Below are 15,403 nucleotides of genomic sequence, written 5' to 3' on the forward strand. Positions count from 1 at the left end.
TATATTTCAGTGACAGAATCAATAGTGTGACCCCCCTGAAGGAAAACATACTGTATATTTTTTGTCAGTTGCAGAATGTATTGAGATCTTTATTGCATTTCTTTCTTTCGGAAGGAACAAATGGGACATGTTTGCAGCTGCTACTTTCACTCACTGACTAAGTCCATTTCATTGGTGAGAGTTATATTAGCCAATTTTTGTAAATATACTTTATATAACTCATGAAAGTGATCATAAAGTAGGTAACGTGCACTTAAATCCTAAAGCCCTTCATTATTGGATATGTAACAATTTAGAAATGCGTTGTCACCATAGCTGTGTTGACACAACAGCAGTAAAATATAACATATAGCTTGAATGAACACAAATCCAAAGTATAAATATATCTTCTGGAATCACTACTGTAAGGTAATTAGTTGTGTAAATCAAGAAAGATGCTCTTAACGGAGAATTCTAGCCAAAATCATTTTCTAAAATGTCATAAAGACATGTCAGTAAATGGTAATTAGTGCAGGCCCATATGCTCAGACCAGCACTGCTTTTCCAAATGAATGGGCCACTGGTTGATTTCAGTCAGTTCACATCTCTGTCACAACAGCCTGTTTTAGATTGTAATTTAAAGGAAAAAAAATGCGGAAAACATTAGGAAAATGAAGGTATTACAGGCTTTTTTTCTCTCCTTTCCTTTCTCTCTTTCACAGCTAAAACCATATCAATGAATTATGCAGAGAAAAGCCCCATTTACACACAAAGATGGTCACTCAAAATTTGTTCAAAAGATAGGGAGAAGGACAGTTTGAGTGATCATTTTGCATAACCTGCTAATAGGCACTAATGACTATTAGCAGCTTATTACCTTCATTTGCATGTAAACGAGCCTCTGGAGCTGTATGGAACAGCAGGTGGTCTCTTCTCTGCATACAGTTCTATTGTTTTGCCAAAGGGCTGCCTGCTGAATACAATGTAATCAGTTCTCCCCGTAGAGAGCACAGCATGTGGTCCCTGCTATCAGCTCTCCGGATGAATTATGGATTTTATGCTCTCGTAAAAATCATCATTCAGCCGAAGAGTGAAAGATGGGAGCATTTACACACAACAATTACCACTCAAATTATAGCTTTTGAGTGAAATTTGGAGCGATAATTGTTGCGTGTAAATGGGGCTTAACACTGTAGCACAAAACTTTTTGTAGACCGTATTTTGCAGTATATGGGAAGTAGGGAAAGGTACATACACCTGTGCCATATGATCAGGTGAAATATTCTAGTAATATTTCATCACTTCTCTGTATTTACTTGTCATTGCTAAATAAATTTACACCTAGCTTGACCATTTTGAAAAATGCCCAGAAAGCAAGGTGAGGCTAAAAAGTGTGGTAAAATGTGCCAAATCGTTTACATCACTGTGCGCCATTTTCATGCGCAAGATATGGTATATATTTATGTAAGCAATGAATTGATATAAGGACAAAAAAGGCAAGTAGCAAGTTATTCCAAAATCATCAGGCCATGCACTTGTTTTAAAAAAGTCTTCTATTACTGTTTTGATGTGATTTTGCAATTCAACAGACATCTCAGCAGACACGTTTAAGAAACGAGACCATTTTATGGAATGTTTTAAACTGTCTATATTACAAGAAGAATTATCTATGTTGCCTTTGCGTCAATTAAGGTGCCTTACTAACTTCAACAATAGAGGATGATATACGTTTTTTGTGTCTGAGTGTAACAGCTCCTAATTTGTTTGGTGAATATATTTTATGTTTCCTAGAGACAAAGACTATGAAATGCCTTCAGCCCACATCTTTTAAAGGAGGGGAGAAGACTCTGCATATTCACTTCTGGCAATTCCCGCAATTTACTAACTGCTAATAGAAAGAGCAAGTCCAGAGCTAAGCTATGCAACACTGTTTATCTCCGCATCTTCATTAGATGCCACAGATTTTAATTATTAGGAAGACTATAAATGACCCACACTTACCTTGAGATGTCTGTGTATCTATAAATTTTTTTATCAAAGAATCGGTAGTTTGAGTGTAGAGGCTTAGAGCATATTTTAATGACTGCAGGTCTTGGCTCTTCTCCAGGAAATTCTTCTTCAAACCACTTCCCCCAGCGTGAAAGTATTGCTATAGTAAAATAGATATTATCACTGTGAGGTTTCATTTAAAAAGTAACCAAACAACCATTATACAAGTTCTAAAAAGATAAATGCAAATCAACGTAATCGTAATGCCCCTCTACCCAGGGTATATTCAGCCTTCCGTTCCAGATACCATTTAACAGTTTTTTTGTGCATTTGTTTAATGACTAACTATAGAAATGTGATTTTTGCAGCATTTTTTTTAACAATGCAGGTTTCTTTTCTTTTTTTTTATACACACCAATAATGCTTTTACGTCTTACAGTTTGAAAATGTGAAAAATAGCTTTAGCACGTTTTATCTATTTTTTTCTGACATTAATATAGTGCTACCCTAAAACACACCTTTTATTAGCATTCATCCATCTTTTTTTTCTTTCCATTTTTATGCTTTGTTTAGGCAATTTCAACATGGTATATTATTACAATGGTAAACTACATTATACTATACAGCAACCCCATTTACAGGAGAAATATGCCCTGTTTCAGTGACAATGACATTGATAGGGCTGTAGTGGGGCTATCAGGACCAATAGAAGAAGCAGCAGTTTGTTTCTACAATATCCAAGGAATGCGGCTGAATTTTTAATGTCCTTTTCAATACATAAGTCACTGTTTATATGGGATGGATGGTCCATCATAGTTCAAACCAACTATCTTTGTTCTATGATTCTATGTAGAACTTTTTTCTAAACTGACATAATCAGTGGTCCTTTATTTATCTATTATATATATATATATATATATATATATATATATATATACACACGCATAAAGGTAAAAGCCGTGACTGACTGACTCGCCACTAATTCTCTAACTTCCTGGTGTCGTAAAAAAACATGAAATTTGGCACAACCATTCTTTAGGTCCTACATAGGGAAAGTAAAGGGGTCACAACTAGAGATGAGCAAACGTGCTCGGCCACGCCCCTTTTTCGCCTGAATACCGCGATTTCCGAGTACTTCCGTACTCGGGCGAAAAAAATCGGGGGGCGCCGTGGCGGCACGGGAGGTAGCAGTGGGGAGTGGGGGGGAGAGGGAGAGAGAGAGGGCTCCCCCCTGTTCCCCCCGCACCGCCATGCCTCTCCCCGCCCCCCGAATCTTTTCACCCGAGTACTGAAGTACTCGAAAATGGCGGTACTTGGGTGCGTAAGTACTCGAAACGAGTACGTTCGCTGATCTCTAGTCACAACTTGATTAATCAATGCTAATTGCAAAAGTATTGGCACCCCTATGTAATGTACCTAATCTAATTCTCTAACTTCTCGCTGTCATACAAAAATGAAATTTGGCACAACCATTCTTCAGGTCCTAAACAGGAAAAGTAAAGGGGTCAAAACTCAATTATTCGAATAACCAGCATTGTTTGTATTATAAATGTAAAACATATCTTCTTTACCGTGAAATAAATAAATAAAAGAGATTGTTTAAAAAAAAACAACTCAATCATTCAATGCTAAGTGCAAAAGTATTGGCACCCCTATGTAATGTACCTAATCTAATTCTCCAACTTCCCGGTGACATACAAAAATGAAATTTGACACAACCATTCTTTAGGTCCTACATAGGGAAAGTAAAGGGGTCACAACTTGATTATGATTAATCAATGCTAATTGCAAAGGTATTGGCACCCCTATGTAATGTACCTAATCTAATTCTCTAACTTCCGGCTGTCATACAAAAATGTAATTTGGCTCAACCATTCTTCAGGTCCTAAACAGGAAAAGTAAAGGGGTCAAAACTCAATTATTCAATGCTAAGTGCAAAAGTATTGGCACCCCTATGTAATGTACCTAATCTAATTCTCCAACTTCCCGGTGACATACAAAAATGAAATTTGGCACAACCATTCTTTAGCTCCTAAATAAGAAAAGTAAAGGGGTCACAACTTGATTATGATTAATCAATGCTAATTGCAAAAGTATTGGCACCCCTATGTAATGTACCTAATCTAATTCTCTAACTTCCCGCTGTCATACAAAAATGAAATTTGGCACAACCATTCTTCAGGTCCTAAACAGGAAAAGTAAAGGGGTCAAAACTCAATTATTCAATGCTAAGTGCAAAAGTATTGGCATCCCTATGTAATGTACCTAATCTAATTCTCTAACTTCTGGGTGACATAAAAATTGAAATTTGGCACGATCATTCTTTAGGTCCTACATAGAAAAAGTAAAGGGGTCACAACTCGATTATTCAATGCTAAGTGCAAAAGTATTGGCTCCCCTGTGTAATGTGTCTAATCTAATTCTCTAACTCCCTGGTGTCATACAAACACAAAATTTGGCACAACCATTCTTTAGGTCCTAAATAGGAAAAGTAAAGGGGTCACAACTCGATTATTCAATGCTAAGTGCAAACGTATTGGCTCCCTGATGTAATGTATCTAATCTAATTCTCTAACTTCCCGCTGTCATACAAACATGAAACTTGGCACAGCCATTCTTTAGCTCCTAAATAGGAAAAGTAAAGGGGTCACAACTTGATTATTCAATGCTAATTGCAAAAGTATTGGCACCCATTTGTAATGTATCTAATCTAATTCTCTAACTTCCCGGTGACATAAAAAATAAAAATTTGGCACAATTATTCTTTAGGTCCTACATAGAAAAAGTAAAGGGGTCACAACTCGATTATTCAATGCTAAGTGCAAAAGTATTGGCTCCCCTGTGTAATATACCTAATCTAATTTTCTAACTTCCTGCTGTTATACAAACATGAAACTTGGCACAACCGTCCTTTAGGTCCTACATAGGGAAAGTAAAGGGGTCACAACTTGATTATTCAATGCTAAGTGCAAACGTATTGGCTCCCTGATGTAATGTATCTAATCTAATTCTCTAACTTCCCGGTGACATAAAAAATAAAAATTTGGCACGATTATTCTTTAGGTCCTACATAGAAAAAGTAAAGGGGTCACAACTCGATTATTCAATGCTAAGTGCAAAAGTATTGGCTCCCCTGTGTAATATACCTAATCTAATTCTCTAACTTCCCGGTGACATAAAAAATAAAAATTTGGCACGATTACTCTTTAGGTCCTACATAGAAAAAGTAAAGGGGTCACAACTCGATTATTCAATTCTAAGTGCAAACGTATTGGCACCCCTGTGTAATGTACCTAATTGAATTCTCTAACTTCCTGCTGTTATACAAACATGAAACTTGGCACAACCATCCTTTAGGTCCTACATAGGGAAAGTAAAGGGGTCACAACTTGATTATTCAATGCTAAGTGCAAACGTATTGGCTCCCTGATGTAATGTACCTAATCTAATTCTCTAACTTCTCGGTGACGTTCAAAAAAAATTGGCACAACCATTCTTTAGGTCCTAAATAGGAAAAGTAAAGGGGTCACAACTCAATTATTCAATTCTAAGTGCAAACGTATTGGCACCCCTGTGTAATGTACCTAATTGAATTCTCTAACTTCCTGCTGTTATACAAACATGAAACTTGGCACAACCATCCTTTAGGTCCTACATAGGGAAAGTAAAGGGGTCACAACTTGATTATTCAATGCTAAGTGCAAACGTATTGGCTCCCTGATGTAATGTACCTAATCTAATTCTCTAACTTCTCGGTGACGTTAAAAAAAAATTGGCACAACCATTCTTTAGGTCCTAAATAGGAAAAGTAAAGGGGTCACAACTCAATTATTCAATTCTAAGTGCAAACGTATTGGCACCCCTGTGTAATGTACCTAATCGAATTCTCTAACTTCCTGGTGTCGTACAAACACGAAATTTGGCACAACCATTCTTTACGTCATAAAAAGGAAACGTAACGGGGTCACAACTTGATTATTCAATGCTAATTGCAAAAGTATGAGCACCCCTATGTAATGTACCTAATCTAATTTTCTAATCTAATTTTCTAACTTCCTGAAGTCATACAAATATGAAATTTGGCACAACCATTCTTTAGGTTCTAAATAGGAAAAGTAAAGGGGTCACAACTCAATTATTCAATGCTAATTGCAAAAGTATTGGCTCCCCTGTGTAATGCAACTAATCTTATTCTCTAACTTCCCGCTGTCATACAAACATGAAACTTGGCACAACCATTCTTTAGGTACTACATAGGGAAAGTAAAGGGGTCACAACTTGATTATTTAATGCTAAGTGAAAAAGTATTGGCACCCCTATGTAATGTAACCTCCCGGTGTCGTACAAACATGAAATTTGGCACTACTATTCTTTAGGTCCTAAATAGGAAAAGTAAATGGGTCACAACTCAATTATTCAATGCTAAGTGCAAAAGTATTGGCACCCCTACGTAATGTACCCAATCTAATTCTCTAATTTCCTGATGTCGTACAAACTTGAAATTTGCCACAACAATTCTTTAGTTCCTAAATAGGAAAAGTAAAGGGTCACAACTTGATTATTCAATGCTAATTGCAAAGGTATTAGCACCCCTATGTAATGTACCTAATCTAATTTTTTTACTTCCTGGTGTCATACAAATATGAAAATTGGCACAACCATTTTTTAGGTCCTACATAGGAAAAGTAAAGGAGTCACAACTCGATTATTCAATCTTAATTGCAAAAGTAAGTGCATCCATATGTAATGTAACTTCCTGGTGTCAAACAAGCGTGAAATTTTTCACGAGCATTTTTTAGGTCCTAAATAGGATAAGCAAGGTCCTAAATAGGAAAAGTAAATGGGTCACAACTCGATTATTCAATGCTAATTGCAAAAGTAAGTGCACCCTTATGTAATGTAATTACCAGTGTCGTACAAGCGTGAAATTTGGCACAAGCCTTTTTTAGGTCCTAAGGGAGGAGAACGGGAGGGGTGGCACATTCTGCAGAGGGACATTAGTACTTGCAGCCTGAGGAGAACCTAATGCTCCTCTATGTGTATGCATATTTTATTCTTCGGTTCCCTTTAAAGTATCCACGACTTCATAAAAGTTTCCATGTGAACAAAACATAAACACCTGCATTAAATTAACTTGGGCGAAGCCGGGAATATCAGCTAATTTTTTATCTAATTTTTTCACTAACGGCTATGGTTCTAACCCTCTTTTGCTTCTCTCCTTACAGCCTTTCATTTTCCTTTTATTGCTATACGATTCCATGGGCAGCATGAGTCATAACATAACCTTCCTTCATTTCCTGTTCTCCATCTTGTCATCTCTGCAACCATAGACGTGTGGTATTCGAAGAAAGGTGACCTCTAATGGCCAGCACTTTAAAATGAATTTTTCTGTACGAAAATTTGGTACTTATGTCAGGATTCTGTTGTATTTCTAGGAATTTACCACTAGTGGCCACTATTTCACACTTTTAAGTATTGTGCTGCACTTTTACTCCTTGCTACTGTAGGCTTTTTCCTGAACTTGCCCTCAAAGCAAATGGCTGATATTGCCCGTTTCAGTAGCCATCTTGTTTCCTGTTTGGACCTACTTAAGTTTTCATAGAACTCTTTTCTCTCTTTAGCAGACTGTTCCCATATATCTACCACACTGTGTTCCTAACAAGCTGTCTCTCAGAGGATCTCTATCAATAATCTAAACTATTCTCAGCTCACCTTCTCTAGGCAATTAGATTCCAGCCGTGACTCACCAACATCATAACAAATTATCACACTGGCTATCACATAAGTATCAGTTGTTTGAAAAGTTATTGACCACTTAAGTCCTGACAATTTCTGGGTAGGGCCCCCATGGACTGAACTTGTTTTTCCAGTATATTTCACAGATGCTTGATGAGACTGAGATCTGGGGAATTTGGAAGTCAAGTCAATAACTTAACGTGAACACTTTGTCAAATACAATAAAGAGGTGTACTTTTTCTGCAACAAGCTTTACGTATGTTGTGTTTCTAAAAGTCATTTACATGCCAGCTTGCCTTCTTCTCAGTGCATCTCAATGCCTCAGGCTAGTTACACATGTGTACCGAGCCATCCACATGATGTAAAAGAAATAATTTATCAGACCAGGCCACCTTCTTCCATTGCTCGATGGTCCAGTTTTGATGCTCACATGTCTATTGTAGGCACTTTCAGCAGTGGACAAGGGTCAGCAAGGGTGGTTACGGAGCCCCATACACAGCAAAATGCAATGCACTCTGTGTTCCAACACCTTTCTATTATGGCCAGCATTAAAGTATAAGGAAACTTTTGTACATGAAAAAAGAATACACACATATCTTACTGAGTCACTGCAGAAAAGTTATTTTGTACTAAGTTTTCCTTATCAAGAATATAGAAAGCCTCCTACTTGATTGCTAGGCTCTTCTACATTCAAGTTCTTGGCTGGCGACACACTGACCAGCTGGTCAGCTCCCCCTCCCCTCTCCTCTTTCAGAGGCTGTATAGCATACCCTACTCAATACTACATAGCTATCTCATCCACTGTCCTCCTTATTGTTAATAAGAGCATAAAATTCACTCTGAGTGAATCAGCCCTTTGTAATAGTAGCTTTTACTGCTCTGCTCTTTGTCCTACTGATCTCTTCCACCATCCCCAAGCACTGTTATATAGCCCTCTGTAGTAGCTCAGTGGAAAGGCAGCGAATGCATGTTCACAACAGAGGAGCAGGCAAGAGAAGGAGTAGGTCACTTCACTAAATTGTAGCATTATATAAAATGAATGCAAATACAGTATGTATATTTCTCTATCGTAAGTCCTGCCTGAATGGTATGCAACATGATACTCTTAATATCAATTTCTGATGTTGAGTAGCACGGCTTTCTACCTTCTCTACCTTGTGCTTCATTTAATTGTATTGTTGTAGTAATAATTTAGAACCATCTGGCTGAAAAAGTCTCAACATTCTTCCAGTGTTGAGCGAACGCTTCAATGTATATTTAATATGTTGTATATTCCCAAAGGCATATTGTAGCTTTGCAATGAAAAGGATTTGATCAGTTATGGAATCTCTGTGAAACAGCAGTCAAGTGCTTCAGGGGCTGATAAATATTTTTATAGAAATAACCATCTGCTGAAATACTAAATTATCTTTCCAGGCTGTTGTTATTAATAGATTATCAAGTTACCTTAATTGTGGCTAGAACAACCTCCATAACCGAACACTGTCGAGGTGTGAGACTTCTGGCTTCCTCTCGAATCACATGATCCTAGAAAATAGGAAATAGGAAAAAAATTAAACCAGCCTCTACATAGTAATGTATGACTCTGTTCCAAAAATGTTAATTAATCTAAAATCTGCTGCATTTATGTTTCTTGGCCCATACAAAACTAATTCACAGTAGATTAACTAGGGTTATTAAATCAGAGAAATTCATGTAATTGTTAAGCATTCAACCATTCCACTGACTAATGACAGGTGAGAGCCTGGATACTGCATGCAAATAACACCTGCATTCTGCATAGCACTTATTATTCAGTTCTGATAATAATGTAATGAGCTGCTATTACAACAGAATGTGAGTTGAGAAATCCTGTATTGCAGGACTCTCAATAAACTAATAGTTTGGAGGTTCGAGCTTAGAACCAGCAAATGCTGATTTCTAGGTTTTTGTCTGTAGATACATTATAAAACAAGGCACATCATTTAGGCTTTCAAGCTGAAATATTGCACTACTGTTGATTGCAGAATTTCCTTCAGGAGTCCCCTACGGATGCTGCAGATCCTTTTTTTCTTACTGTGGTCAGTTTTTTTTGCACCAGGAACGTCTAATATTGTATTCAGTTTCACAGATCAAGTATATCATTAAAAAGTAACAGTTTACATAGCAGACTTTATTTCTATGTGCCTCAGCATATTGTTTAAATATATAGTAATGTAACAGCCATCACATTACTTATCTCTTGCTGTTCTTATAGCAAGCAAACATTATAAATCAATCAAGCGCAGAACGATTACTCCTACATGGGACAAATTTACTAAGCCAATCAAAAGTAAAAGAAACCAAGCTATTTTAGATACTAATGCATAAGGGATCCGTGTTTTTCAATAATCGGGAGACAATGTCAGTCTGTGAAATCATTAAGAGAGACTGACATTATCAAATTATGGTATGAGTCTCACGTTGGGTCTGATGGGATAAGAATAGTGTGACATGGTCCATTCCCACACCCTATGAGAAAAAGTTTGTGGTTCTCATATATAAATAAATAAATAAACCAATATCAATACCGTATATACCGGCGTATAAGGCGACGGGGCGTATAAGACGACCCCCCAACTGTCACCTTATACGCCGGTATACAGTGGAGAAAAAAAAAAAAATTCATTACTCACCTCCCACGGCGTTCTGTCGCGCTCCGGCAGGATGTCGCTCACTCCGGCAGGATGTCGCTCGCTCCTCGTCCCCGGCGCAGCATAGCTTTCTGAATGCGGGGCTTGAAATCCCCGCTTCCAGAAAGCTAATACACACGCCGGTAGCCAATCACACTATTCAATGACATCATTGAATGGGTGTGATTGCTAACATGTGCGCCTTCAGCCAATCACAGCCATTCAATGATGTCATTGAATAGTGTGATTGGCTGAAGCCACGTGTGCTTTAGCCAATCACAGCCATTCAATGCTGTCATGGCTGCCGGCGTGTGTATTAGCTTTCTGGAAGCGGGGATTTCAAGCTGCGCCGGGGACGAGGAGCGAGCGACAGCCTGCCGGAGCGAGCGACATCCTGCCGGAGCGCGACAGAACGCCGTGGGAGGTGAGTAAAAAATTTTTTTTTTACACTTTTTTTTTTTTTGTATTACCGGCGCATAAGACGACCCCGACTGCAGAGCAGATTTTTCGGGGTTCAAAAGTCGTCTTATACGCCGGTATATACGGTATATGAAAAAGCCCCCTATATGTAAGAATTCTGTGATAAGTAGGCTGTGGCTCTCATATATAAATAAATAAACCAATATCAATGTATGAGAGAGCGCCATATATGTAAGAATTCTTTGGATCTCTGTGTGGTTAGCCATATTTAGTCACTATGCCCTGTGAGGGCATACTATATGATTGGTTATATGTACTTGGGTTGTCTTAGCCTATATTTTTATTTTACTAGCTTTATATAATAAAAGTTAAGTTTTAGTCTTTTTCAGTGACCCCTAAAGTATCGTCGTGAACTACCACCCAGTATCGTGAGAATAAACCAGATGAAGAGAGCTCTATAAGAAATGGTCTATGTGTATTCAGGATCACACAAAACTCTTTTTTGGGGCCGAACACAGAGTTTGCAGGAGAGCCATGTAGAGTAGTAAAAGAGTTAAAGTGGAACTTACAGCATGCTTATGGAAATGTGATTGCCTCTGTATGATGCCTTATTAATATTCTCTATGTATAATAGTAATCTTATGATGTTTATTTGGGAGATCGGCTCAACTGCAGGGAACAAATTTTTGCATAGCTTCAATAGAGGTCACCTATTCTTAAAATGTACTTTATGAACAAAGGTATATCAATTATTCCTCTCTTTATTGAAATCTCTACACAAAGAGGCATTTCAATGAAAACACGCAATTAAGAAAAATCCCATGAGACTTCCGTGCATTGAAATGATGTTTCTATAGCAGAACTGGCTTCAGAACACAAACATTCAGCAAGTGTCAATGTAGGTAAAACACCAAAGTGACTTTGTAACTTCTGTAACAAGTTCTCCACTGGCTCAGCAGTTTAGATGAAACCAAGCTTCCCTATCATTACAGACAGCAGGGATACTAGTACTGAACATACAAAGAATCACTAAATGTTTGGAAGAAAACAACAGCACTTCACACTCATCCAATAATACATTTTCCTAACCTTTCATTTCAAGGCCACAAAGTATATTTACTTCCCAAATAAGAAATTGTTGTCTTTGTGTTTGTGTAATACATACAGTTAGGAATGATTACCGCACAGCCAGGGAACAGTAAGGAATTTTGTGAATATGAAGTGTACAGGCAACAGAAAACAGATTTGGTCAGCACTTCCTACAAATAAATGAAATGTGCAGGTGCATATAAGCATGGCTACATCAAATACAGTAGCAAAAAACACTTGCCTCAGCATTCACTCACATTTATTATCTGAATAAAACTGCATAATTGTTTATATATACTAACCGCATAAAAATGCAAGGTTCTTAGCGCCTATTTTGATCAAAACATGTGAGCCCATCTGCCATGTCCAGACAACCATTGATTTCAGAAAGGTATCTAACTCTAAAAGGCAACTCTCTTTGGACCTAAGACTTCAAATTGATTTAGTCTTTTAATTTAGTCTATGTGGACAGGTAAATGGGAGGGTGCTGGACGGGTTGTATATCTCACCCAGATATTTAGCCTGGGTGAGGTAGGGATCCAGTTCAGGACTTTCTTGTGGGTCCCAGTGAACTCAGCTGAAAATATTGAGCTCATTACTGCAAAGCTATGCAGTCATGGTTAGAGCCTGGAAGTGAGTGCACCTAACTGTGGGTTCCTGATCAACATTTGCTGCAAGCTAGTCTTGGGTGAGAAGAACCCAAGGTATAGCTGGCGCCTTGCCGGGTCACAGTTTATTTTGTGTTCTGTTTTGCACTAAGCTCATGTGCTGCTGTTTTTCCTTTAGTCACCTTGTTATTGCTGAAATTAAGAAAAATAAAAAGGAACTTGAACTTTTATCTGGACTAAGTGAGCCTCTGTGACTTTGCCAAGCCCACCCCTCCCTCACACAGACATTACAACACCTAGTATACTACTTTCCCTGAATCAATTTGGAGACTTGGGTTTATCTGAAAGCAATGGTTACCGGGATGTAGCAGATGGACCCACATGTTTTAATCAAAATTTGCGCTAAGAACCTTGCATTTTTATGTGGTTAGTATATAGAACAGTTAGGCAATTTTAGCCAGATATTCAATGTGTAAGAGTGCTGAGATGTATGTTCTTTGCTATTATAAAGTTTACAGATAACTCTGCAGCTTCCATTCCCAGCATATGTTGTATATCATGTTCAAGTTTGTACATGATTTGAATGACACTGGTATTGTTTCACTTAACCATAGAGTTAAGACTACTCCTGTCAGTGACAATGACCATCCATTTAAATTAGTTAACTGGGCACAAAATGGAAATTCTGAAAATGTTAAAACCTAGGAGGTAGAGCTAAGAAGCAGCAACCTGTGCCTTTTATCTGCCACTGTGGACCCTCTTACTTGTTCCATGTAGCTGCTAATCTGTAGCTGTGTTTACATAAATCACTGCTGCAGTAAACACAACAGATTGTAACCTACAACTCCCAGCATGCATAGAACGTTGTCCCCAGGCAGTGCTGTAGCTCCACCCCCAGCTCACTGGTCCTACAACTTACTAGCACCAATTGGGACCCTTTTTATGGTTCTGGGAAGTCACAGGAATCTTCCACTTTAACCCTTTCCAATCCACTCTCTGACATCTGAAGACATTCTGATTGAAGGCTGTACAGCTCCGATGTTGAAAGATGTCCGGCAGGGTATTCTTACTGTATATTACTGGCCGCTCTGTTGTCGGGGGCCTCCCAGCATGTCCCATACTGCAGTACTGGCTGTAGCCAGCAGATGGCGCCATTATATATTGGCAGAAAGCTAAAGCCCCCTAGGAAACCCTGAATCTAAAATTGGATTGCAAAGGGTTAACTAACCGTTCACAGTGCAGCAGAAGTACAAGCAATGTGTCACTTGATCACTAAAACAAGGTTGCACTGGTGGTATGAAAGTGTTACGCCACTTTGCTTCCTCTCCACTCAGTTTGTGGACGAGGAGGAAAGAGAGGGGTGGAGCAAAACCCATACAGTAGTGTTTGTTGTGAACAATGATACTACATAGGTGGTGAAGAGAGTGGAGTGGTAACTTCAATAGTGGAGGTGCTGCCTGACCAGATGACGCACCACCTGGGTGGGCGTGACAGAGCTAGAGAATAGGACTAAAAACTGGCAGTGGAGAAGGTGCAACACTCCAGGTTAAAGCAAGTAGGAAGTGACCAAAGGTGTGGAAAACTTCTCCTTTTATTTAATAAAGTACGTGATCAGCTTATGAAAACGCGTTTCGGGGATAACCCCTTCATCAGTTCGGCTGGTGTTTAACATATACAAGCAATTGGTGGGTCCCAAAAAGGGTTAATAATGAGATCCTGTTTCCCTGTGTAGTGAGAGTCAGCCAGGGCAGGAGCAGGAGAAGTTCTCCACTGCCAATTTTTAGTCCTATACTCTCCACTCAGTTTGGCTTTCCTCAATTATAGATAACAGGTGATCATGCAACCACCTGGAAATAGAGTTGAAACAAAGTAATGGCTAGCACTACTGCCACTTCATTCTAGCAATATTAAAGGGGTTGTCCCGAGGCAGCAAGTGGGTCTGTACACTTCTGCATGGCCATAATAATGCACTTTGTAATGTACATTGTGCATTAATTATGAGCCATGCAGAAGTTATAAAAAGTTTTATACTTACCTGTTCCGTTGCTGGCGTCCTCGTCTCCATGGTGCCGACTAATTTTCGCCCTCCGATGGCCAAATTAGCCGCGCTTGCGCAGTCCGGGTCTTCTGCAGTCTTCTATGGGGCTCCGTGTAGCTCCGTGTAGCTCCGCCCCGTCACGTGCCGATTCCAGCCAATCAGGAGGCTGGAATCGGCAGTGGACCGCACAGAAGAGCTGCGGTCCACGGAGGAAGAGGCCATCTTCAGCGGTGAGTAGAGAAGTCACCGGAGCGCGGGGATTCAGGTAAGCGCTCCGGTGAGCTTTCTTTACCTCCCTGCATCGGGGTTGTCTCGCGCCGAACGGGGGGGGGGTTGAAAAAAAAAAAAACCCGTTTCGGCGCGGGACAACCCCTTTAAGGTTCAAAAAGGGTAGACCACTTTCAATCAGACATTGGTGGCATATCCAAGTGATAAGCAAAGCTGGTCTATACTGAGACAAATCATTTGACAGCTAAGAAAATACTCAGTGCTTTGGATGTTCCTTGACCTTTCTACTTTACTGGTAGTTACTACTGTTCTGTAGCTGACTGTTTATGTCATAATAAAGATTACTTCAATATATTTGTCCAAACTTTATTGTAGATTTTCTTGTACAAGAGCCTCGGGGAAGCTATTAAACAATGTATTTTTATTGAAAACAATGCACACATTACCCTATTTTACAGTTCTTCTCTCCAGAGCATTTAGGATATTATTGTACTGCACTGTGACCAGTCCACTGTGATCTCATAGCTACAGCCCTATGTAATTTTGGTTATACCAAATATATTTCTGATTTTAAAAAACCCTGTCCAAATTACATAGCAACAAAATTATAGGTAGATAGTGGATAAGCTATCTGTAGCTATTTTAGATTTTAATGAAACCTTAAT

At 38.8% G+C, this 15,403-nt stretch overlaps 1 protein-coding gene across 2 annotated transcripts in view; it reads right to left on the minus strand.

The window, feature by feature from the left end:
* Positions 1-15,403, minus strand: part of UNC13C (unc-13 homolog C) — a 457,400-nt gene that overhangs the window by 25,831 nt on the left and 416,166 nt on the right. For both annotated transcript variants that reach the window (XM_066592576.1, XM_066592575.1), the window contains 2 exons: positions 9,151-9,231; positions 1,981-2,128 (listed from right to left, as the gene is read on the minus strand). In XM_066592576.1, the coding sequence (XP_066448673.1) occupies positions 1,981-2,128; positions 9,151-9,231 (229 nt within the window). The remainder of the gene's footprint in view (positions 1-1,980; positions 2,129-9,150; positions 9,232-15,403) is intronic.

This window comes from Eleutherodactylus coqui, chromosome 2 (genome assembly GCF_035609145.1).
Source record: "Eleutherodactylus coqui strain aEleCoq1 chromosome 2, aEleCoq1.hap1, whole genome shotgun sequence".
NCBI classification, from domain to species: Eukaryota; Metazoa; Chordata; class Amphibia; order Anura; family Eleutherodactylidae; genus Eleutherodactylus; species Eleutherodactylus coqui.